This window comes from Lobosporangium transversale (assembly GCF_002105155.1).
Source record: "Lobosporangium transversale strain NRRL 3116 chromosome Unknown BCR41scaffold_16, whole genome shotgun sequence".
NCBI lineage: Eukaryota > Fungi > Mortierellomycota > Mortierellomycetes > Mortierellales > Mortierellaceae > Lobosporangium > Lobosporangium transversale.
In genome coordinates this window covers 302,888-327,952 of record NW_019028994.1, presented here as the reverse complement: position 1 = coordinate 327,952, position 25,065 = coordinate 302,888, and the positions used below count along the sequence as shown (strand labels likewise).

Genomic DNA, 25,065 nt, shown 5'->3' with positions numbered 1-25,065 from the left:
TGAAAGAAACAAAATAAATAAATGGCATCTCTCCTTCCTGTTCTTGACTCTCTTCACCACACGTCACAGTCAAGTGCTCAGTCGAATCAAAAAGTGTAAAAAGACTGATATCCACTCCGAACTAACAATAAGAGCGCCATCCGCTCATAAATATCACAGCTAACAACCATTACCACTCTGCTTCCTCGGGAATGAATAGTCTATACAGCCCAAAGAAGAAAAAGGGAAACAATACTCCATGTTTGGCGCTACAAAAACTCCCCCAAGAAGCATACTCTCGCCAGCACAGGCCCTGAGGCTCTTCAGGCTCTACATCGAGGGCGCTCGCACCATAGACGACGATAACGACATAATTGGAGCTCTGTCTCGATGCTGACTCTGTGCTTTCTCGGATTCAGAGGCCTAAGCAAAAGTCCATCGCCTCAAACTCCTCTGCCTCTTCAATCCCCATTGAAGACATGGTATTACACCAAAGTATCACCTCAGCCTACCATGAGCTTGCTCGTCTATTTGAACAGCTGGGTCATTCGAATGGCGCTCAAAGACGTGAGAAGAAAGCTGAGAAATGGGGATATATCCGAGAAAACAATAACAACGGCAGTATTAAAAACGCCAGACAAGGAAGTAGTGAAATCAGTAACGACAAGTCGGATAGAACAGTTAAAACAGTACCAGCACATACCATTGTAACTATTTCAAAGGATATATTCAATCACAATGACCCTCCAATGGCCATCAAGCACACCTTACCAAGACCTGGAGCTCATCTGAATGATATCCATCAGCTTGTATATCGCCTTTGTCTACTTCCTACTAGTCCTACATACACTTAAAGGGCATACCGGTACTATCACTGAGGTATCTTATTCGTCTGATGGAAAATACCTTGCCTCAAGCAGTTGTGATAGCACCGTGCGAGTGTGGGATCCAGAGACAGGCCATTATTTGGTTGAAATCTTGCCAGAAGGTGGAGCTGTTGAAACGTTTGTATGGAATAGCTATGAAGAAGGCTACTTTCTGGTCACAGGATGTGCAGATGGTTCTATTCGGATGTGGTAGATTATGCAGGAGAACGACCAATATCAGCATCAGCTGAAATGGAGTACCATACAAACAGCTCTTAATGCTTGTAATATGCGTATTCAAGATGTGGTTGGATTGAGTGAAGTCAACAGGAAGCTCCTGGAGCAACGAGGAGCTATAAGCGAGCAGTCTCTTTCATTAGCCGTGTATGAGGCGTCTAAACAGACTGTAGCAACAATCCATGACACCCAAGTTCAATGTCTCTTCAAGTCAAGCGAATCCTCATCAAGACCAAGCAGAGACAGCTTCGGAGGTAGTACTTTTGAGAGAAAGGATACCATTGACAGCAGCAACAGCACCTTGTAGATCGATCAAAGACTATCAGTTCAAATACAGCATGTGCGACAAATGTAGTTTTGGACGTTATTTCATGCAGACCTCACAACTAAGGGAGCCATTAAATAGTAAATGCCGATAAGAATATTACATACACGAGGAAGTAATAACCATTCTGTATTGAGCGTGATGATTATAGTTGCTTTTTCGGCCCGCAAGGCCTATTGCTCTGTCTTCATACAGAGGCTCTTCAACATTCCCTCTTGTGTTGACATACTACAAACCTTTGATCCTCCAAATGTAGTAATATGCATGTAGTCCCTGTGAATCATAAACCTCAAACGGGTGACTTTTGGTAAGAAGCGCATATACATGCATATTCCATGTGAAAGGAGCTTATGTCTAAAAAAAAAAAATTCGCGTCCAATTATGGCGTTGAACGCGGTATTGAGATGGTTTTACTACATACTATTTTTTTTTTTTTTTTTTTTTTTTTTGTTGTAAGCTTGAGGGTTAGGATAAGTAAGGAATCTTTTTTATTTTGGTCAAGCAGCATTAACCCTACTGGTGTGATGATTATAAAGCATTAGGATGCACAGAAATAGGGCCGCACTGAAGTACATGGCTGCGTTGTACCCAATCATCGTCCTGTAGCCACCAGCGGACTCCACCATCTTGCCAGCAATAGGAAGAGTAACCAAGTTGCCGGGCGTATTGAACAGAAAGATAATTGTCAAGCCAGATCCCAAATTAGCCAAACCTATGATGTTAGCTATAATTGACGCCACCAAAATGAAGAACCCACCCGAGAAGAGGCCGTACAGGATAGAAAACCCAAGAAGGGCACCGTACGAATGCGAAAACATCCAAACGAAACAAGATGCTCCAGCTGCCACAAATATAAATGCGGTCACTCGGATGGCTCCTATGTAATCAGCGGCGAACCCTACTGTGATAAGACCCACAGCGTTGGCGGCTGACATTATAGATATTAAATGAGCACCTTGGATATTTGGGTCAAGGCTAACAATATCCTTAGCGTAGGAGGGGATATAAGTGAATGGAATCATGTATCCAAATCCGAAAAAAGCAGTGCTTATGAACAAGAGTATGAAGCGTGGATTTTTGAGGATTTGAAGATTGATCGCATCCTTGCGGACTTCAATCGGTGGGCCTGAGAGCTGACGAGGTGCTCGCATCACAATCGAAGCGAATGCTGTGCAGACAAAATGAAAGATTGCAAACATGCGAAGGGCCCAATAAAGCCCTACAGTATTGATCAATGCAGGCATTACAAAACCGTAGATAAGGCCATAGCGAGCGAACGACGCTTCTCGAACCACAGAGGAGGGATAGCAGTCGCAGCGAGGTTAAGAAGTGAGACGCCAATGCCGAACATGACGCCCTGGGTAAGATATAGATGCCAAAGTTTAGTGCCCCATGACGCAAGCAGCAAGCCCAGTGAGCCGATGATGCTACCAGACCAGAGGACGACCTTGTAACCAAAGCGATTCATTACGGGGCCGGCGATAATGCAGAAACCAAACTGGAAACCAACAGCCAGGGATCCGACAATGGAGACACTAGAGGCGGCTGCACCTTGTGCGGCATAAATGTCTGTGTAATGAGACTGAAAAATGCCATACATGAGGGCGTAGCCGATTGCAGTCATAAGGGTCTAAGTTACCCGTATTATTATCGTCAGCAGGAATGAGGAAGAAGCGAGTTAGACTAATAGATTAACCCCAGAGAGGGATGTAGTTCGTATACAAAGAAATATTTAGGAAAAAGAAGTTCTCTGATCAACAGGTTATTCCATCAATACCGGATCTGCAAAGAGCCCTTGTAAAGTTTCATGTCTGGGACGTATATGTTCAGCGAATCTTTGTTTTTAACCAGCGACAAACATGTATTGCTGGATCAAACGCGCTTCTCCACAAACGGAAAATGATATCGTTTTTTCGTTATAAAAAAAAAAAACATGTCAAGTCTCTTACCAAGAAACATCCAAGGACAATAAGATAGCCTCGGAATCCAGACTCCATTACAGCCCCATCTTCTTCACCTTCAACTGTCGACGACGTATCGACAGACACAGGACGACTATGGTATGGGGTATCGTAACGCTCATCCTTATCCAGATCAAGTTTATTGTCCTGTATCGCGGATTCGTAGGCTAGGCTAGGCGAGCTTTCGTCTGTCTTCTCTTGAACAAAACTAGAATCACTATTTGTAAGAGTCTCCTCTTGGTCTGAGTTGGGTGAACTGACTTTACTCATGATGATACTGCAGAAGCTTAGAGGGCCAAAAAAAATAGATCGGTCGAATAATAATATATAACTGCCGAAGGGAAAGGTAAAGGAAGTAAATGACTTTGCCAACAAGTCGATGGTATTGCAATACTTTTTCCTGTCTTCAATGGAAAACAGGATATGTCCTTGGGACATGAACAAATAATAATAAAAATCATGTGTGACCAGTCCGAGATACTAGAAAATAAGAACCTTGAGGTCGATCTTTTTTTTTTTTTTTTTTTTTTTTTTTTTCTTACTGTTAAAAGCGCGTAAAGAGCAAAGGGAGGACAAGAAGAATGACGTTTCATAAACCAATGAGTAGGAAATGCATAGCAATGCCGTGGTTTTGGTTTTATCGTTTCATATTTTGGGTAAGCTCTTGCTTAGTATACGACAAAACCCAAAGGCTTCACATCGTTATCATTACGTCCTCAAGGTGAAAAGATATAAGATTCTGACATCTGTGCTACATTCAATTCAATCTTTAATCCACCGAAGAAGGGGCAAAAAATTGTTCGCTCTATTCAAGGGAGGATAAAGAAGAAAGCGAGAACCCAATCCTGATCCAAGGATGAAATCTCATCCAGGAGCACTGAAAGCTGACATTAAACGGGACCATTAAGCAACATGTCTATTTTATCACCAGAAACGACCTTTGAGGGACTCTGGTGGCCCTACTTCTGCTCGTCATAGCTTTACTGCATCTATTCACTCATTAAGAGCTTTTTTGCTCTTGTAAATAGTAACAAGCAGAGTAAGTCTAGGTATGGACGATATTTATTTCATGGAGTCTACCGTAAGTTGTTACGCTGATCATGACTATTTATATTAGTCTGTAGCGCCATGGGGGCGCAGTGGGGTGGGGACGTAATAGTTGTACACGTTTGCAGTCCTGGTCTCTTTGCTAAATGGATATGATTAAATGAGGCCCGTTGATCTGGTTTTTTGATGAAGCGCTTTTGTGCTTGTGATAATGATAATGCCACTTGAAGAGGTTACTTTTTCAATTGACCACTGATCACAGATTGTTTGAGCTTTGGCACAATGTCGAGTGGATCACGCGTGAATGGTCCAGATGAGATACGGCTAGAACTATGAAGTGGTGTGTTACTCATTTCGATACTATTTATACGATGAGGATGAGGAAGAAGATTATGATGAAGATTAAGAGGAAGATTAAGAGGAAGGGGAAGAGGAAGAACCGGTTGTTCTGATGGCTATTGATGTAAAAGACGTGAAATAAAGCTTGAGAATTTTAAATCCAAGAACCCGAGATTGAACCGAGGCAGATTGAGCTTACTACGAGAATAGCGGCTTATCATTGGTTCACTGGACGCGCTTGGCTTTAAAGTTGCAGGCAAACACATGCTGCATATACCCTCCTCGAATAACAAAGATTAGCCCATGTCATTTTCACGCAGATCTCACGACTAAAGAAATCATTAAGCAGCATGTCATTGAGAGAACAATGGATAAAAAGAAAAAAAGAATTTACAACTTTTACATGAGCAAAATGATACAGCCGATACACTCTACAGAGCAGCAACGAGTCTTATATATATGTGGCATTCTCACCCGATGGTCGCCAGCTCGCTTCGTGTGGCTTATATGATATTCTTAGAGTCTGGACAGTTCGTTCATGGAGCCTTCAATATTCAGTAAAGTCTAACGAATACATCAATATTATCGAATACACGCCTGATAGTCGAAAGATTGTGATCTACCACCAACACTCCAATTGCCTCCAAGTACTGAATGCAGAAACAGGTGAACGCTGTTACATAGCGCAGGATGGATACAGTGTAGGAAAAGCAGAATTTTCACTATGTAATCGACGAATGGCTTATAGAACCTCATTGACGGGAATTAGAGTGATTGATTTGGAATTGGGAGCAGTCCTACGTACGCTTGAAGGGCATACCGGTATTATCAGTGAGGTATCTTATTCGCCTGATGGAAAATACCTTGCCTCAAGCAGTTATGATAACACCGTGCGAGTGTGGGATCCAGAGACAGGCCATTGTTTGGTTGAAATCTTACCTGAAGGTGGAGCTGTTGAAACATTTGTATGGAGTAACTATGAAGAAGGCTACTTTCTAGTCACAGGATGTGCAGATGGTTCTATTCGGATGTGGCAGATTGTGCAGGAGAACGACCAATAACAGTATCGGCTGAAGTCGAGCACCATACATGCAGCTCTTAAAGTTCGCAATATGCGTATTCAAGATGTAACTGGATTGAGTGATGTCAACAGAAAGTTTCTGGAGCAACGAGGGGCTATAAGCGAGCAACCTATTCCATTGGTCATTAATGAGGCTTCTAAACAGAATACAGCAACATTATTTATGGTACCTCACCAAGACCAAGTAGAGACAGTTCCACAAACAGTGGTTTTGAGAGAAGAGTTACCATTGACTGCCGCAACAGCACCAAGTGGATCGATCAAAGACTACCAGTTCAAATACAGCATGTGTGACAAATGTAGATTTGCACATGTCATTACATGTAGTCCTCACAACTGAGGAAATCAATAAACGGCATACCATTAAAAACAGAGGATAGAGTCGGAGGAATGCTTGCGTCTTTTGAACAAATACATGACATTGTTGATATACCCAGAAGGCGATGATCCGTTTTCAACCCCCCCCCCCCCCAAAAAAAAAAGTCAATTGTCGCCTTTCTCTAACGGATTAATTTTATGCAAATCATATTCTTCCTAATTGAATTGGATAATAGATTGCTCGAAATCAAGTCAATTTATTATGTGAGAATCTCTTATTACTGGCAGTAATAAACAAGCATTAGCAAAGCATAGGTGTGTGAGGCTTGCTGAACCATCTTATAGCTCTTCTTGAGAGGAGGAGGAAGGAAGGAAGACAGAGAAAAAAAAAGGCCAAGCGCACGATTTTCTCTTAATGGTTTATTAAGAGTCTTGTCTAACTCGAATTGATTTTTTTTTTTTTTTTTTTTTTTTTAATTCTAGCTTGAGGCTTTGGACGTGTCTGGTGCTGCTGTGGCACTTTGCTTTGCCTTCGCCACCATCTCTAGCCCCGACAGATACTCCTTTACAATCCGTTGCAAAGACCTATTCGAGCTTAGCACAGGAAGTAACTCTCGTAGCAACTCATGTTTCTGGAATCCTAGGATAGTCGGTTGCCATCCTGACTTGTCACCTCTTAAAAAAATATGTATGATCATCCATAAAAATGATAAAAATAAAAACAATAATAATAATAATAATAATAGTAAATTTTACCGTTAATACTTATCCAATCTACTTTGAACCACTTCAAGCTACTCCTCACTTCTCTTACTTACCCTTGGTACACGGGTCCCAAAAGGAATTTACAGAGCTCTTCCACACGTGCTACCGAGCTCTCATCTGCAAGTCTTTGGACATAACATCGCAACCATTGTTTGTACTCAGTAGATGACCCTAGGACTTGTGCCGCTGCCATTTGATTCTAAAGGTGTTCGATTCCAAAAATGAAATTAAAAATCAGTTACAATCCAACCCAATCTGATCAATGATCAATGATCAATGTATTAAATGTCCTCGTAGTCGTATTAATAGCCCCATATATATGTGTAGTTCTGTACCTCGAGATGTGTCAAGGTGACGACGCCTTGTACCGAATCTTCGACATTCAAGAGCTCCTGTGCAAACGCCACATCCTTCTCGAGACGTCCACCCGTGGCTGCAGCCTGGAGTTGTGAGAGGATGCCTTTCTTTTGAGAGACAGAAGGCGCTGCGATATCTCCAAAGGAGTCACGACCACCCAACATTGGATCCGTTCCAAAGAAGGATGATATGGCAAACCAAGGATCAACAACCTTCACCCAAGTTCTCATCATCTCATGATACGTATAACCTTGACCTGAGGACGTTGTAAGCAAAGGCAAACCATTCTGACGCACTGTTGCTGAGCTGATAGAGACTGAACTTGATGGAGAATCTGCAGCATGAGCGGTCAATTGTAGGATCGGTGAAATGGAGATGGAGGATAGAACGGCTCTCTGTTGAATAACATTCCTAACGAAAAATAATAATAATAAAATAATAATAATAATAATAATAATAATAATAACAATAACAAACGTCATATCAGATAAAGTAAAGAAAAAAGAAATAAAAAAAATCGGTCAGTGCAACCAAAAAAACAGACAACATTTGTTCATATCGTTTGACGACATTCATGATAATATAGGAAATCCTCCATATATGTACCATGAATGAACAAGTCCACATGATGTAAGGACCATCAGATATTCGCCATCACATTCCATCAGTGTTGCGGCCGACTCCAAGATTAGGCAGGGCATTAGCCTATTTGATGAACCGATTTTTTTTTTTTTTTTTTTTTTTTTTTTTTACACATGTAGTAGACAATATGTTAATTAAGTCAAACTCGAAAAAGAAAAATGGAATAAGCAATGCTAGAAATTTGTAAAACCTTTTATCCATTTACCTCCGTCCAGCTGGAGAGTACACATAGACCCCAGCGTCTTCACACGCAACTGCACTAAAGCGTGAATTTCCAGTCATAAGCAACACTGAAGATGGCAGGTAATCGACCCATATCACTGCCCCTTTCTGACTGTAGATGACTTTGGATGGATGATCTCCTGAAAGACTATTGTGACACTCCAGACCTGCCCTGTTCCTGGTGATATGAGATCGGACTTTAGGGACCCCTAGCCGTACCTTTGAAACCGAAAGCAATGGTGAAGCAATCGGTATCCTTGTGACAACTTCTTCCTCCACCTTGCCTGATCCACCCTTGCCTTTTACCGTCTCTGGCCCCTTTTTCGAAGGTCCTCCGGTAGAGGATCCACCATTAATCTCCTTACGCTTCATTCCAACGACAACAGAAGGAATTCCTCCATCAGGTATTGCCATCGAGGGCTCTCCGCGCTCCACATGATTCATGCTGTTGATGTTTGATCCCTATTTAGCGTGTAAGGATTCACATAAATATAACGTGAGAAAAAATAAAAACGAATACAAAAAAAAATTAAAAATTAAAAAAAAAAATCATGATTTTTATATTAAACAGCAGTAACACAAAAATATGACTTACAGCTGCGTGGCTGACTGGCGGGGGCTGAGGTCTGGTCACTGGCACAGTCCCCATGCCATTCCCCAAAAACAAAGGTTTAATCCGTTTCTTTCCATCGCTCGTCAATGTAACGGTTTGTTCGCTTGCCACAATATGTGTTTGTATTGGCCGTGAAGGCATAGATGATGATGAAGATGTAGTTGAAGATGACGAAGGTGTTGAAGATGTTCCATTGGTCGCCGCTATTGCTGCTGCTGCTGCTGCATTCGCAAAGACACTCGGATCTGAGGGTGTAGCAAACGTTGAAGTGACTCCTTCCATGGAGGATTCATGCTGCATTAGTTCATCCATCCTTGACTTTGCAGAACTTTCTTTCAGCTGTTCCTCCATTGCCAGTTGAACCGGTGTCTCTGCCATGATCTCTCCACGTCTCTCATAACCATATTTTGCTAGTAATCGATGCCGCTCCTCTGCCGGTACAGCCTCCCCTAGGTTTTCGGATTGAAAAAGTAAGACTGCGATCGTCCCATCATAAGAGCACGTAAAAAGAGATTGTCCATCCGGTGCCCAACTGAAATCCAAAAAGCTGTGATCAAATAACTCTTTAATGCCTACGAACGGTCTAGGCTCATGAGTTCTCCATACAGAGAGTCCTCGATCTTGACTCCCTACTGCACAAATGGATGTGAATCCAGAGTTTCCGGTGCTGTCAGTGTATTTGAAAAGCAAAGGATTGAATGCGACCACCTCGATAGGCGCACTATGACCAACGAGCGAAATATCGGCTTTCCAGGTGTCTCTAGAAATAACTGCTGCCACTGGTATTGATCCGTTGAATGCATTTGCTGTAGCGATTTGGCCGCCATCAGGAGACCAACTATATATGAGTAGCAGATCTGTATGCGATTAGCCAACTGTGGCGGAAAGAGGAAACAAAAGGGGAAATAAAAAACAAAAGCTTTTACACCATGACCATTTACCTCAGACGCCTAAAAAAAGTTGTCCCTGAAGACTGTAAGAATGGCTCTGTGATCTCGACCTCCACTTCCCAGTCCGTTATTCTCCATATTTTGACTGTCTTGTCATCAGACTACGATTTGTTATGATGAAGGAGTAAAAAAAATGTGTCAGTCATTCTAATAATTTTTCTTTTTCTTTTTTTTAATAGAACAGAAGAGTGAATCGTCCACGAATGATACCTGTGATGCCATGTATTTCCCGACAGGATCCCAAGTGAGACCTTTTACAAATCCTTGATGCTGGTCTAGTAATATGATGCGGTCTACGATACATGGATACATAATGCTTTTTATGAGCCTTCATTCGATTGTATACTGTAACCATATTATCCGAAATGTTGACTTTTTTTTTTTTTTTTTTTTTTTTTTTTTTCCTTTAGTCGAACAAAAAAAAAAGGTCATTTTACCAAATGTCCTTCCATCCCAAATGATAATTTTCGAGTCCAGTCCTGCTGATGCCAAATATGAATTCTCGGGTGACCATGCAACATCAGTGACATCTATCATACAATACCGGGAAGGAATAAAATAAAAAGTGGCATAATTGTAGGGTTAGCGCCTTCAAGAGTTCAGCTGATGAAAAGGCATTACAACGCCATAATGATTATCCTCTGTACCTGATTCATGTCCAGAAAGTCGTTTTACTGCACGCCAATTCTCCACATTAGGTCCATCAGAGTTCCCAAAGGATGTGCCACCCCATGCATCTGAAGATCTATAGTTTATGAAATTAAAAAAAAAAAAAAAAAAAGTCCAAAATGCCATTCTTTTAGTATACTTTGAGAGCGTCAATCATTACTATCGAAGAAAAAGAAAATATATTATATATGTATATACCTGTCCAACTGCCAGATCATCACAATCATATCATCGGACCCTGTTGCAAGATATGTACCTTCTCCGTTTGACCATTTTACACAAAGTACAGCGCCTTTGAAAAGCAATAAAACAGAAAGAAAGGAGAGTAAGAAAGAACGGTTATTGTTTTGACCATGATGGCCCCCCATGATTCTTGAGGAGAGGCATGAGCTTGATAGTATGATATGGAGATGCACCTCCATTTCTATTAATATATTCACGCTGCTGCTGCCCATTGTTAACCACAGTTGAAAGAAACAATTTTTTTTTTTTTTTTTTTTTTTTTACCATTGTGTAGTGACATTGTACAAAGATGTTTCCATGCCTCTGGATCCTGATCCTGATTTGCATCGATAATTGGCGCCAGACTCCATATTTTTACTTTGGCATCTATTCATTTCACCATATTAGTTCAAAGGAAAAGGAAAAGGAGAGAAAAGAGTGTCAGTGGCGAAAATAATAATAATAAGAAAAAGTAGTCATAATTTTTTACTCTTCATTTTTATTTTTCATTTTAATTTTATTAATATTGTTATTATTTTTATTTTTATTTTTTTTATTTTTCTTTACCTTGAGCTCCAGTGGCCAGCCGTGTCCCATCTGGATGTACATGTAAAGAATAGATGGGCGCCTTCTTTCCCTTTTCATCTAATTCAGTTCATTTCGAAAAAAAAAAATAAAATAAAACGGGTGTATATATGTGAGTGCATGCATGCGATCGTGTTTGGCAGTGACAATGTGAATGAGTTAGTGGCACCAGTTGTTGTTGTTGTTGTTGCTGGTGTTGTTGCTTTTGAAATGGAATTGATGCAAACGCCATTAGAGCCCCTTTCTCGTACCATGATGGCATACCCATTCGGGTTTGATGATGTGCATCGTTCCTTATAAAAGTTATGATAATTGCCACGTCTTTTTGTTTTCCACGTCCTTGTCCTTGATGTTTGTAAAAAAAAAAAGTTAAGAAATAAGGAAAAAGCCCTTTTTTAATTTGATTGATGCTAATGAGCTTTTTTTTTAATCTTGATGAGGAAAAGGTCGAATTGAATAGTTTTCTGCTGAATGAATGCTGAGTACTGAGACGAGCAGACAAGTTTACAACAAGAAAAAAAGAAAAAAAAAAAAAAAAAAAAAAGAAACCATGGACGTGAATGTATTAATACCTCTTCAATTTTTTGTTACACACACATCCAAACGCGACGCGCATTTCCGATTTCAAGAGCAGTCCCACCGAGTCCCCATAGATCTGCAACCAAAAGAATCGTTTGATAAAAAAAAGTAAATAGATCATTTATTAATGAAGACAACCATTTTGTTGCCAAGAGCAAAAGAGCAATATCATCCTAAATTTCATAGTTTTGATTCATATCATGTTGTATTTTATAGCCTGTATTTTTTTTTTTAACTGTTGCAGAGACCGTAGGTTAACTTAGTTTGCTTTGATGGATTTGGTGAGCACGATCTTGATGGCAGTGGCGTTGTAAGAGTTTTTAGAGGAGAAAACTTAGCTTGATCTGAAGTAATAAGAGAGAAGCCAGATAAACGAGAGAACAGTTCTTGTGGGTCAGGATAAGAATATTTATCAATCAACTGCATTGTGTGTCGGAGACGTTGTTCAAGTATGAGTATCTCAGTCACAATGATGAGTATTGTGACAATTGAATCCTGATTCCAAGATTTTGGGAGAGTTTGTAGAATGGACCTTTGTCAAACTTTCCAAAACATGCAAATCCAATGCAGTAACCAGATAAAAGTAAACCATAGACAGCAAGTTTGCCTGCAATGCCATTTCTGGCACATTTTGTCCAGATGAGGTCAAACATATCCTTCAATGTTTTGTAGAGCTTTCTTCCATCTGCTAGGGCTTTGGTTCCTGAACCTCCATCTTATTTTCCAGTTTCAACAGCGCCAATCCCCAGTTTCGCCTTGAAACATTTGAAGGGTTCATCATTTCTTATGTCCACGTTTCTTCCAGTTCCCTATTCCTCCATCGTTGTTCCTCCTAATAGACAATACATTTGACATTGTTTCTCCAAGGGACAGAACCAACTCTTAATTCTTGAAACTAATCATATCAAGGAATATACGCCAAATGCTATTACTATCCAAGTGTTCACTCATATTGCCAGGCAATGTGTTGTTGTGATTGCTATAGATCATCCAAAGAGAGGTCATAGCGTGGTGAATTTTTGCTGCTACATGTTTCTTATGTGAGGTATCCATGGTTTTTAATTTAGGATCTTCCTCTCAATATTGCCCCATCCTTGCTTATATCGAAGTATATTCTCTGCAATCCAATTGTCAAGATGAACTGGCTGGATATTATTAAACTCCTTGATATTGTTTGCTGCAGGTTCAAAGGAGCCATCATTCATCAGGAGATAGTCAGCCAAGCGTTGTGTATTATATAGAACAAACGAGTGTAGTTCTGATTCAAAGGTGGCATTTGTGATCTAAAAGGTGAAATGTAATGGTTAATGATAATGAATAATGGAAATGCCACTTTGAAACCACTGATTCGTTTGTGACATTAGACTACGCACATCCAAGCCCCCCGCCTTTGACTACATACATCTAAAATGGCCATGCCAGTAAACTACAATAGCACATTCTTGGACATACTACTTGTGGCAAGCAGTATGAAGGAACAACTACACAAATAGACAACTCACATTTACTGACAATCTTTAATGAAGGGCAACGATCCCGAAACCCCTATTGATAATCATAGACACAATGCTCTCTATTACCTTTGATAGAGTAGTACGAGAGAAAGAGATAGTAGAGAAAGAGAGAGCGAGAGAAAGAGTGCGAGAGAAACAAAGAGCAAAAGAAACAGAGAGCGAGAGAAGAGAAAGAGATTCAAATGATTTATGTGATGAGATTTGTAGTGATTACAGGCAATCGAGAGTGTAATTCAGTGTCCTCACACAAATCAAATGATCAATGAAAGAGGCAAAGGATGTTGGTAGTGATGATAATAATAAAGTCAATGGTGTGATGATTATGGCCAATGTGATCGTGGGAAAAAAAGTGATTTAGGTGTGTGGTGTGTGCAAGACTGTTAGTTTTAAGCATACCCAGCAGTCACATAGAGAACACGCCCAATTCCATATTGTGGCATGTCCCTTGATGGGCTGAAGAATGGTATTGCTCGAGCATATGAAAACTATGATCCTTTCACTTGCAAATTTGTGAGGGTGTGAAGGGAGAGTTGCTCTTCCCAATATTGTTTTCTCGAGCGGGGCTAACGCGGGAACCCCTCACAGTCCTCGCTGCCGCCGTGATAGGTTTAAACTTCTTGGGTCGCATTTGAGACACCATATGCGCAAGGCACTTCCCACCAGTATTTTCGACACCATATCCCAAGGAGCTGGTGCGGTTGGTATGGTGGTAACGTGCGCTGGCAAGCTATTTGTGAACGTCAACAGCACCATATCCTAGTAATGCGAGCCTGCAATCAATCGTTTTTTTTTTTTTTTTTTTTTTTTTTTTTTTTTTCAAACATTTTTTAGACCAATATGGAGGCTGATTCGGCGACATACCTCTAGCGAAAAAGAAATCAAGAAGGAGGGGAATAATAGAGGTAGGTACTTCTTTATCTTTAGTGTAGGCGAAAGCTGCGAAATGAGCAGAGGGGTGGAGGCTATTTAAAGATAACTGTGGTGGCATCGTGATGACATGGCTTGATAAATGGATTATCTGATTGATTTTTGCTTGGCTACAGCTGGTTGATTGATTTTGTTGATTGATCTTTTTTGTTTGCATCCTTGGCATGCAAACCGAGAGACCGGGACACCAGCGTTGCTCCTACGCACCATAACTGTGACCTCATATGGGTGGCAAGAGCCCAATAGCCGGCTGTTTTCTTCTTGTAGGAACTGGATCTGGCCTGCCCATGAGTTGATGAAAGCTAAATGGGCAAATTTGCCCGTTCTACGGTCCAAGTGATAGTTAATAAACACTGCCCTGTTTATGCTATGTACCCTTCGAAGACTTGCGCTGATCGTAACCACCGATACTACTGCATCGATACTGCGTTGATGCCGCCAATGTCACCCTCTGGTGTCGCAAAGTTACACAGGGCGTGTTTAGCAGCTAATAGCCACAATATTGAAATTGGGTGTGTTTTCTATATGATTGCTAGGTTGTTTATAACTCTGTATATTTATCATGATGCCTATCATTTTATTTTATTTTTTTATTATTTTAGTATTAATTAAAAATGCGTGTGGGGAATGATAGTAATAAATAAAATAGTGTTGTTACAAGTTTTCTTCTTCTTCTTCTTCTTCTTCTTCTTTAATTATTGCCATAATTCAAAAACCCTGGCATCTCTTTACCTAGCTCTAAAATGCTAGTCCTTAATGCTGATGATACTGGCTTGGGTGGTCTCATGTTAATACCATTACCGTTATCATTGGCATTTCTATCACCATAATTGCTGCTGTTGTTGTTGTTGTTGTTGGTAGTAGTGTCAATATTATCAAAGTCAAAGTCAATGCCAATGTTAATGTTGTCAATGTCAGCATCGCTACCGGTTTGACCATGAATATGTTTAGGAGGCGGTGGCATCCTCAAAATCACACTGGTCATCGATGTACTGGCTCTGGAGGGTGAGGACGATAAGGATAATGTGGAGGTCGAGAGCGCTGTACTTGTCGGATTTGTCTCCTCATTCGTCACTTCATTCACTGTCAGACTCGATGATAGTTTAGATCCCCGTCTAGGTTGATACGCTGCTGCTGGATTACTAAAGCTTGTCCGGCTAGGATTATTGGTCGACAGTCGACTCAGATTGATCTCATTCGAAACACTAAAAGATGAGAAATCAAGTCCAAGGCCTCCTCCTCCTTCTCCATTACCCTCCTCATCTTCCTCCCAAAGTGCTCCATTGGCTCCGTTACCCAATCGTGGAGGCATCATTTTAATTGAAGTAGGTCGAGTGATCTTTGGAGGTGTCGTAATCATTGGCAAAGCTCTTGTCATGAGAGGATCATCTCCTGAAGCTGTTGTTGCTGTTGCTGTTATCCCTTCTGTTAATCCTCTACCCGAAGATGACAAAGATGCCTGACTGTCTTGACTGTATCGCATAGATCGTCTCTGCTGTCGAGCCGCCAAGGCTGCTGAAACACGTCTTCCTCCAGCGCCATTACCGGCAGATGGGCCTGAATACCACGATCCCGAATCCTCAGTATTGCTGTCCGAGACGCTGCTACCGCCATACATCGACATTCGGGGATTGCTACCATTGGTCACTGTGTATTGCATGAGCATGCTATTACGGTCGTAGTTGCCACCATACATCGATGCATTTCGCACAGTGAGTGAACGTTGCGCAAGAGGGTCATGGATTCTAAAAAGTAAAAATAAAAATAAAAATAAAATTAGATTATTAGTCTGATTTTGCATGATTCATTTTCCCTTTTTATGATCAAAAAAGAAAAAAAGAAAAAACTTACATTGATTCCGGTCTACCAGCGAACTCTAATGGATCAAACGATACCCATCTATTCATTATTCATACAGAAAGTGCAGGAAAAAAAAAAATCAATATCGCTTTCATTCTCATTCTTGCAACAACAACAACAACAAAAAATAAATAAATAAATAAACAAAAGAAAGAAAGAAAGAAAGAAAGAAAGAAAAGTCACTTACTGCATGGAATTGACAGATCGTCGGTGATGTTCTAAATCATCTCGACTGGAGAGTGAACCCCCTGGAGAACTAGGATCCCATGTGCCATTGCTGTCGTTCCTCTGATGGTGTGGATAATAGGGGGAAGGGGACGAAATACTTCCTACCAACTGTCGATGTGCCTGTGGGATCGCTCCTCGACTGAATTGTGGGTTCGGTGGTACCAGATCCAGGGGCACGCCTCTTCCGGGTCCAGCCCATGGAGACATCGTCGGTTCAGACGCCATCGAAGACATTATCGTCGACTCATCATCATCATCCCCATCCACATATAAATCCCTCGTATTGTAGTACGAACCACGAGCCAATGGTCCACCTGAAATACCTCCTCCTCCTGGATTTAATGTATTTCCATTTGACACTGTTGTCGTTGTTGTTATAACTCCAGCTGCTTCTGCTACTGTTGCTGTTGTTGTCGTATCATTCGTATTGGGTGTGTTGGCTCTGTCCCGTCCCTGTCTTGAAGGCGTTGAGGATGATGAGGACGAAATGTAGCCGTTTATACTTTCATTCTCCGTCAGTGTTGTTCCTCCAGGTGATTGAGGCTCACGATTGCTTGCCCATGGTTTTGATTGGTTGGATTGATACGTCTCTGTCTGCTGTTGTTGTTGTTGTTGTTGTTGTTGTTGTTGTTGTTGACTCTTGTTGTTGCTATTATTCTTCTTCTTTGCCTTCTTGATGCTATCATCGTCATCGTCCTGAAGCAAAGGAGTCGTGCTTTTGAAGGGGCCATTAACCATGGAATGCTGTTCATGTCGACTTGCTGCCCTCATTGGATAGACTGGGTGTCCCTTCCTTTCTGAGGCTCCGCTGCCATTCCTCTCTGGCAAGTAATAATCCTCCAAAATCGAAAAGGCGGGTGAATCCATCCCTTCGGCCTCTGCTGCTGCGAGCGCTGCTGCATCGGCTTCCTCTCTTTCCTTTCGCTCGCGCTCATCATCCCGGTTACCCTTCCAGATATACAGCACAACAAGACCACCGAGGAGACAAACGAATGCCAAGATCCCCACAAGGATCACTGCCACACTAACGTTGTCGACCGAATGGGACTTCTGTTGCAAATACTGATGATTGAACGTATCAGGATCGACCCACCTCTGTGTATCCATGTTGAAGAAATATGGGTGGTCGCCACTAGCCATCGCGTTATTGGTCGTCACGCCTCCGTGAATGACCATAAATCCGATCTCGGATCCTACAGCGACAGCAGCATGTTGTGAACGCGCTTCAGGAACAACACTCCGGATGCCGCTGTTGGGGATGGTAGGGTTGGTAGTGTTGTCACCATCGCCATTTGAAGGTGGCAGAGATCCCTCTGTGATGGGTTGCAAAACTTTGGAGATGGCAATGTTTGGTAGTTTGGATGCATCCAATCGATAGACATCAGAGAAATATTGAGTCCTTCCTGTGTTGGATCCTCCAAACATGTACAGAATACCGGGATGAGCAACATCTGGGACGAGAGTGTGCCCGATTCGACCACCGCTGATAGTATCAGATGTATCCCTCCAGACCAGGCTGGCGGGTCTATAGGCTGCAGCGGTTACAGAGAAATAGACACACTCGGCTGTATCGAGCACAGTCATCGTCTGTGGAGGCGGCTGTAGAGCAGCGATGCTGATACCAAAACAAGATACAATGTTGTCGTCTCCTACTGAGGCAGAGGCATGACCATAGCGAGCCAAGCCCTTGGTGAGGTTGGACCAAGTTTGGGAAGAGATGTCATAGGCGGGCGTGTCGGGTGCTCCAGAGATGCCGTTTCCAGAGGGTACCCGATGTCCTCCAAAGACTCTCAGTTTGGATTCAAGCTCCACAAGGGTATGTCCAACACGACCGGTGAGGGTCTTTCCAGAGACCGTTCCAGTACCGCCGGCCGGTGCTGGAAGATTGCTGTCTCCTTCAGAGATGTATTCACCTGTGGTTGGGTAGAGCCAGAGCAAAGCCTCGGAGGGGGTATTAGGAGCAGAAAGCCCAAAGCTGATTCCAATCCGGACCTTATCAAGTCCAGAATGGTCAGCTTCTGCTGTTCTGTTGGGTGTAGCAGTATGGTTGTAGACAGATAAAGTCGTTGGGATCTCAGTTGAGGTAAGATCCCTGAGATTGTAGGCAGTAATGGATTTCAACGGCTTTCCATCAGAGCCAAGCCCGCCAACGAAGTAGATTGTGTGTTGAATGAGTGTTCCGGTGTGACCATGTCGAGGGAGAAGAAACAATGGGCCTGGTGAGGGTGAAGGTGCTGCTATTAATGATGCTGTCGCTGTTTCTGCCGCTGTCGTGGTTGTTGGTGCTACTGTAGTTGCTTTAGTAGGTTTCGTTACAGGTGGTGCGGCGAAGGAGAAGGAGGAGAAAAAGAGAGCAATTGAGAGGAATAGGAGTAGGGACGAGGAGAGGGAATTGGACATTATTGAGGAAGAGAAGGAGGGTTTTCTATGGTGTGCGTATGTCTTTGACCGTGTCCTTGAATGATGGGGTATATGGGTGCATGGCCTATGTGAAGATGAGGATGGGGATGAGGAGGAAGATGAGGGAGAGTGCATCCCTACGGGTGTTGCCATCCTGTGAGGATCGAGAGGATGGAGCACACTATGAAGAGACTGCAGTTCTCAGTTCTCTTGGAGGGAGCGTCTAGATGATTATGTCGAAAGGATGGTGAGGGAGGGTGGGGCGAGTTTGAGTGATGGAGAGAAGAAAAGGGAATGGAAGTGATGCTGGAGAGCAGGAGAATTAGAATGAGGGGGAGGGGGAAAGGGGAAAGGATGGGTGTCAGTGAGCGAGAGAGATGTAGGGAGAGAGAAAGAGAGGGCTGTAAGGATTAGATTAGAAAGGTATATGGATGTGAAAGTGTGTGCGAGAATGAATGAATGAATGAATGAATCAATCAAATCAATCAAACCAATCAATCAATGGGGCAATGACGAGTGATGGGAAGAAGTAAGGGTATGCACGAATTGAATGCAATGCACTGATGCATAAACAATGATGGAGATGAAGAGAAGGTGTGAGGTCAAAAGAGGTGTGAGGGAAAAAGAGGTGTGAGGGAAAAAGAGAGACAGAGCAGAGAAGAGAAAATGGTGCCTGAAAGTATAAAAAGTAAAATTGAATCGCATTGAATTGAATTGAATTGAATTGAATTTTTCTTTTTTTTTTTAGTGCTGGTCAGAGTCCGCTGATTGGGCGGTTTATTTAGAGTTCATAGTTATTAAAATATAAATGTGTCAAATCAATCAATCAATTTCGATCATTTGTGGTTGTCATGTCAACATTGTTCTTCTCTCTTTTCTCTTTCCTCTTTTCTCCTCTTTCTCTTTCATTCACTATGTATCTCTCTCCTACCTCTCCTCTCTCTACTCATTCAAATGTATATATATTTTATTATAATGTATTACTCGTTTGTCTTTTTTAGTCTGCACAAAACAAAAACAAAAACAAAAAAAAAAAAAAAAACGGCATTCTTCTCCAACCCTTGCTCCACGCTACTTCTTTTCGTTCTAATTGCTCACCCTTCCTTATTAGTCATGGTCAAGCAAGGGGGGGTTAGAAAAAAAAAAAAAAAAAAAAAAAGAAACGTAAAAAAGAAATAAAGGAGGTCAGTTAAAAAGCACATGTATTACTGTTGAAACATTTGCCATGTTGCCATGGTCTTGTCTATTATTTATATATCTACATTGTACAGTACATGCATACTTGGATTGAAAGCAACTCGAGAACAAAAAAAATGACTAGGGCAAAAAAGGGCGCACAACACAATCGATTGCAACTTTACTCGTGTCATGTTAATGTCATCTTCATTTATGAAGTACATATATACCATGGGTGGTATCAATCTTTATTCAAATATACACCGTAACACACACAACCCAAACGCAAAGGAGAAATAAAAAACAAAAGAAAAAAAAGCATGTAATTTCGAATGATACCCTAGTTTTTTTCAAATTTAGCCCGCCACTCTCCTTTTTTACACAGCAGTGCTTGTACGCCCTTATTGACCTCCCCTGATTCTTACCCACGTTGATCACACATGCAACATTGCAACTGCTATGCTTTTTCCTTTCCCTTACATAAAACATCATTTGTCTGTATTTGCCCTCTCTCTTTCTCTTTCTTATTCTCTTTCTTTTCCGCATCTTTCTTGAGTCCTTTAAGCCCTAGGTTTCTTAACCAAGATTATATAAAAAAATATTCTTTTGACTTCAATCCCTTTGCTCTCTCTTTCTCATCAAAGAAATTTATTATCTATATATGCTAATTATACAAAGTAAATAAATATTACTGTATAACAGATATACAGCAACAGTTGGTAGGAAAGGACAAATAAATAAATAAATGTATTTATATATATATATATACAGACATGTATAGATGCATAGATGGTATGATAGGTCTGAATGCCGCATGCGCAATGTTCAAGATCTCCTATTTTTTCTATTTCCTTACCCAATGCGAAACTAATAAACATGAGAAATACTGATATCCATACTCCTTCTCATACTTCTCAAACTTTTCATACTTCTCATACTCGCTAATTTGCTTTTTTTCCCTTTTTCTTCTTTTCTTTTCTTTCTCTCAGCTTTATTATCTTAACCTGACGAGACAGTCTTAGAAAATGAAAGAAAGCGATTAAAACCAGTAGAAAAAAAAAAAGACAAACATGCTACATTAAAGGTCCGCGCGGGACAAAAAAAAACTAAACTTGCTTATGCGAGCTAGCACGAAAAAAAAAAAAAAAAAAAAAAAAAAGATATTCGGTAACACATGCATGTATATATGCATAGGCAAGGTTGATCGACTTTTTTTTTTAAAAAAAAAAAAGAAAGAAAGACGCTCAAAAAGTAAAAAGCATATCCATTATGGCATCTCGCATAATGCTCATTCTTTTTCTTTTTTTTTTCTTTTCCTCTCCCACTTGGCCTATTATACACCAGAAATATAATATCATCATGTCTCGCGTACAAAGTCGACATAGACTTGTAAAGTCAAAGTATAGACATGTATAAAATACAGTAAAATAAATAACATTATTTTTTCTTATTTTTTTGTTTCTTTTTTTTCTTTTCCTTGAATGTAACAAGCTGAATACATCAGCACTATCTCTCTTCTCTTCTCTTCTCTTCTCTTCTCTTCTAAGCAAAATGGTAATAGCAATAGTATATAATAACAATAATAAAAAAATTGTCTATCCACTGCAGCTCATGCACGCTTCCTTATTGTCAATCGAGCATACCATCGCAGCCTCGTTCGCCTCCCGCTCCGTCTCCTTATTAATCGACAACTGATCCACCGTAAACTTGATCGCGTCCACAGCCGGTCGTGTTCGAAGATAATACATCCCCGTCTTCAACCCCCGCTTCCATCCATAAAACGCCATCGACGTCAACTTTCCATAATTCACATCCGCCATATGGATATTCATCGATTGAGATTGATCAATAAATGCCCCCCGGTCCGCTGCCATATCAATTACCACCTTTTGTGAAATCTCCCACGTGGTCTTGTACAGCGCCTTCAAATCATCCGGAATACTCGGGATCCTCTGAATCGATCCGTTCTCTGCAATGATCCGGTTCTTCAGTTGATCGTTCCACAGTCCCATCTCCACCAAGTCCTTCAACATCCACGGATTCACAATCTGGAACTCTCCCGCAAGCACTCGACGTGTGTAGATATTAGAGGTATAGGGCTCGAAACATTCATTGAAACCCAGGATCTGTGAGGTCGAAGCCGTAGGCATCGGTGCCACCAAGAGTGAGTTGCGCACTCCATGCTGCTTGATACTGGCCCGGAGCGTATCCCAGTCCCAGAGATCGGAGGGCGTTACCCCCCACATGTCCGGTTGCAAGATTCCCTTCGAAACGGGTGAGCCCTCATAGGTCTCATAAGTACCCTCCTCCTGAGCCATCTCACAGGATGATTCCAAAGCCGCATGATAGATGGTCTCGAAAATCTGCTTGTTCAACTGACGTGCCTCGGGTGAGTCAAAGGGCATGCGCATCTTGATGAATGCATCCGCTAGACCCTGGACACCCACACCCACAGGACGATGACGCTTGTTGGACCGCTCTGCCTCTGGAACAGGATAGTAGTTCTGATCAATAATCTTGTTCAAGTTGCGGGTCACGACCTTGGTGACCTGGTGAAGCATCTTGAAGTCATACGTCTGATTATTGATAAAAGTCGGCAGCGCAATACTGGCCAAGTTACAGACCGCTACTTCGTCTGGACTGCTGTATTCAACAATCTCTGTACACAAATTACTGCACTTGATCGTTCCAAGGTTCTGTTGATTCGATTTACGGTTGCAAGCATCCTTGTAAAGCATGTAAGGCGTACCGGTCTCGGTCTGGGCCTCCAGAATAGCATACCAGAGTTTCTGGGCCTTGATGGTCTTGCGGGCACGACCCTCACGCTCATATCGATGATAGAGTTCCTCGAATTCTTCGCCCCACACATCTTGAAGTCCAGGTGCCTCCGCAGGACAGAACAGACTCCAGTCAGCGTTTTCCTCGATACGTCTCATGAACAGATCAGGGATCCAGAGAGCATAGAACAAATCACGAGCACGGGTCTCCTCCTTTCCAGTGTTCTTGCGAAGATCCAGGAATTCAAAGACATCGGCATGCCAGGGTTCGAGATACATGGCAAAGGCACCAGGACGCTTGTTGCCGCCCTGATCAACATAACGAGCCGTATTGTTGTAGACACGAAGCATAGGAATCAACCCATTGGAATATCCGTTCGTTCCAGCAATGTATGAACCCGACGCACGAATGTTGTGAATATTAAGACCAATGCCTCCAGCGGTTTTCGAGATCATGGCACAGGTCTTGAGGGTATCATAGATACCCTCGATCGAATCATCCTTCATCGTCAACAAGAAACAAGATGACATCTGAGGGCGAGGTGTTCCAGCATTGAAGAGCGTGGGCGAAGCATGGGTGAAGTATTTTTCAGACATGTAATTGTAGGTCTCAATAGCCTTGTCCACATTATCTCCATGGATCCCGACCGAGACACGCATCAACATATGCTGAGGTCTCTCCGCAACCTTGCCATTGATCCGGAGAAGGTAAGAGCGCTCAAGGGTTTTGAATCCAAAGTAATTGTAATTGAAGTCACGATCGTAGATGATTGCCGAGTTGAGGCGTTCTGCATTCTTCATAACATTGTTATAGGTTGTCTCGGAGATCATGGAGGCATTCTTGCCAGTCTTGGGGTTAATATACTTGTAGAGATCTTCGACCACCTGAGAGAAAACCTTCTTGGTCTCTTTATGAAGATTGGAAACAGCGATACGAGCAGCAAGGATGGCATAATCGGGATGCTTTGTGGTCATGTAAGCTGCCTAATAATGTTGTGTTTGTGTGAACATTTTTATGGCAAAAAAAGAAAAAAGTAAAATGGGATCAGCAATTGCACAAAAACAATTGCATGATTGCATGATTGCATGATTGCACTGCGCAGTCAGTCCAAACAAAGAGGCGCCACATACCGTTTCCGCAGCGAGGTTGTCGAGTTCAACAGTGCTGACACCTTGATAGACACCTGAGATGACCTATGAAAAAGTTGGTGGCGATTTATAATAAAAAAAATCAGTGAAACAGTGATAAAACAAAGCCACTTCACACCTCTCTTTCTCTTCTCTCATTTTGTCAAACACTTTATTCTTTTTGTTTCCCTCAAACACACAACACACAACACACACGACTCTGTAAACAACCTCTATAGCAATCTGCCTTGTCTGTTTTTTTTTTTTTTTTTTTTTTTTTTTTTTCGTCTTTTGCGTGGTGTGTGCTCACTGGGAGTGTTTCCTTGATATACCTTTTGAGTAACCTGGACAGGGTCCACAAAGTTCATGTCGAGGCCATAACAAAGCTTGACGATTCTAGCCGTAATCTTGTCAAATGCAACACGCTCTTTGCGGCCTGTTCCATTAATGAATTAGATTGGATGCAACCAATGCAAAATAATGGGTTCAATTAGTCATGACACGATGAAAATGAATTGAATTGAATTGAACTGAAAGAACAAAACAAAACTTTTTTTTATTACCATCTGTGTTGTGCGTTTTCAATGAATGGAGAGAGTAAACATGGCATCATGAAGAATAAAAAGTGTTCATTAGTAAACCTTTTTCTTTTTTTTCTTTTTCTTTTCTTTTCTTTTGGAAACAAAGTTTGACATGGTATCAATGGTCATGCCAAAAGGAAAAAAAAAAAAAAAAAAAAAAAAAAAGCGCAGGCAGGTTATACTACAGTCAAAGTAGCTGTAGCCATACCTCGTTTAAACACAAACATGACTGTTGAAAAAGAAGAAGAAATAAAATGAGAATTGAAGATATGGGAATAAGAAATGAGAGAAAGAAAGAAAGAAAGGGTATTCCAGGTCACTGACACAGTACAGCAAGAAACAACAGAGTGAACAAAGGGACACAAAGACCAAAGAGATAGAGAAAGAGAAAGAGAAAGAGAAAGAGAAAGAGAAAAAGGAAAGGAAAGGGAAAGGGAAAGGGAAAGAGTGGCTATCCAAGATAAAAAAAAAATAAATTAAAACGCGTTTTTTAAACAAAGTAAGTAAGAGGGACTGCTTTGTGTTATTGTTTGTTTATTGTTTGGAAAATAAAATTTCAGGACACGACACGACACGACACGAACCAACAAGAAAAAGAAACGCGTCTTTTTTTTTGTTAAACATTCCAACATAACTTAATCAGTCTCACGACTTTACATAACGTTGCAACACTAACACTCTATATATGTAACGTACAACATAACATGCATGTAACAG

At 41.4% G+C, this 25,065-nt stretch overlaps 5 protein-coding genes across 5 annotated transcripts; all 5 read right to left on the bottom strand.

Annotated features, from left to right (window-relative positions):
* Positions 1-1,904: 1,904 nt before the first annotated feature.
* Positions 1,905-3,638, bottom strand: BCR41DRAFT_395773 (major facilitator superfamily domain-containing protein; the record flags this gene model as incomplete). Its single annotated transcript, XM_022028754.1, has 3 exons — positions 1,905-2,575; positions 2,686-3,037; positions 3,357-3,638. The coding sequence occupies 3 exons, from the start codon at positions 3,636-3,638 to the stop codon at positions 1,905-1,907; spliced, it is 1,305 nt and encodes a 434-aa protein (XP_021881881.1).
* A 2,994-nt stretch (positions 3,639-6,632) lies between these two features.
* BCR41DRAFT_305065 (WD40-repeat-containing domain protein) lies at positions 6,633-11,466 on the bottom strand (the record flags this gene model as incomplete). The annotated part of the gene is made up of 14 exons (XM_022020775.1): positions 6,633-6,828; positions 6,972-7,117; positions 7,254-7,686; positions 7,882-7,980; positions 8,123-8,601; positions 8,720-9,590; positions 9,694-9,803; positions 9,913-9,995; positions 10,140-10,232; positions 10,350-10,447; positions 10,570-10,663; positions 10,879-10,980; positions 11,161-11,238; positions 11,430-11,466. The coding sequence occupies 14 exons, from the start codon at positions 11,464-11,466 to the stop codon at positions 6,633-6,635; spliced, it is 2,919 nt and encodes a 972-aa protein (XP_021881880.1).
* A 1,349-nt stretch (positions 11,467-12,815) lies between these two features.
* Positions 12,816-14,024, bottom strand: BCR41DRAFT_370305 (hypothetical protein; the record flags this gene model as incomplete). The annotated part of the gene is made up of 4 exons (XM_022026521.1): positions 12,816-13,040; positions 13,210-13,302; positions 13,668-13,740; positions 13,855-14,024. The coding sequence occupies 4 exons, from the start codon at positions 14,022-14,024 to the stop codon at positions 12,816-12,818; spliced, it is 561 nt and encodes a 186-aa protein (XP_021881879.1).
* A 746-nt stretch (positions 14,025-14,770) lies between these two features.
* BCR41DRAFT_352588 (hypothetical protein) lies at positions 14,771-19,313 on the bottom strand. The gene is made up of 3 exons (XM_022023983.1): positions 16,246-19,313; positions 16,050-16,097; positions 14,771-15,943 (listed from the first exon to the last, which is right to left on the bottom strand). The coding sequence occupies exons 1-3, from the start codon at positions 18,837-18,839 to the stop codon at positions 14,890-14,892; spliced, it is 3,696 nt and encodes a 1,231-aa protein (XP_021881878.1). The 5' UTR covers positions 18,840-19,313; the 3' UTR covers positions 14,771-14,889.
* Positions 19,314-21,319: 2,006 nt separating this feature from the next.
* Positions 21,320-24,799, bottom strand: BCR41DRAFT_321963 (ribonucleotide reductase). Its single transcript, XM_022021457.1, has 4 exons — positions 24,557-24,799; positions 24,100-24,206; positions 23,771-23,833; positions 21,320-23,623 (listed from the first exon to the last, which is right to left on the bottom strand). The coding sequence occupies exons 1-4, from the start codon at positions 24,573-24,575 to the stop codon at positions 21,458-21,460; spliced, it is 2,355 nt and encodes a 784-aa protein (XP_021881877.1). The 5' UTR covers positions 24,576-24,799; the 3' UTR covers positions 21,320-21,457.
* Between the last annotated feature and the right edge of the window lie 266 nt (positions 24,800-25,065).

What these genes read in the sequence shown, in the direction of transcription:
- BCR41DRAFT_352588 (XM_022023983.1), bottom strand. Translation starts at nt 18,839, where the DNA reads ATGGCAACACCCGTAGGGATGCACTCTCCCTCATCTTCCTCCTCATCC. An exon ending in CGATCTGTCAATTCCATGCA is followed by an intron (nt 16,098 to 16,245) that starts GTAAGTGACTTT and finishes AATAATGAATAG; the next exon opens with ATGGGTATCGTTTGATCCAT. An exon ending in GCTGGTAGACCGGAATCAAT is followed by an intron (nt 15,944 to 16,049) that starts GTAAGTTTTTTC and finishes TTTACTTTTTAG; the next exon opens with AATCCATGACCCTCTTGCGC.
- BCR41DRAFT_321963 (XM_022021457.1), bottom strand. An exon ending in CTGTCCAGGTTACTCAAAAG is followed by an intron (nt 23,834 to 24,099) that starts GTATATCAAGGA and finishes ACTTTTTCATAG; the next exon opens with GTCATCTCAGGTGTCTATCA. An exon ending in ACAACCTCGCTGCGGAAACG is followed by an intron (nt 23,624 to 23,770) that starts GTATGTGGCGCC and finishes CAACATTATTAG; the next exon opens with GCAGCTTACATGACCACAAA.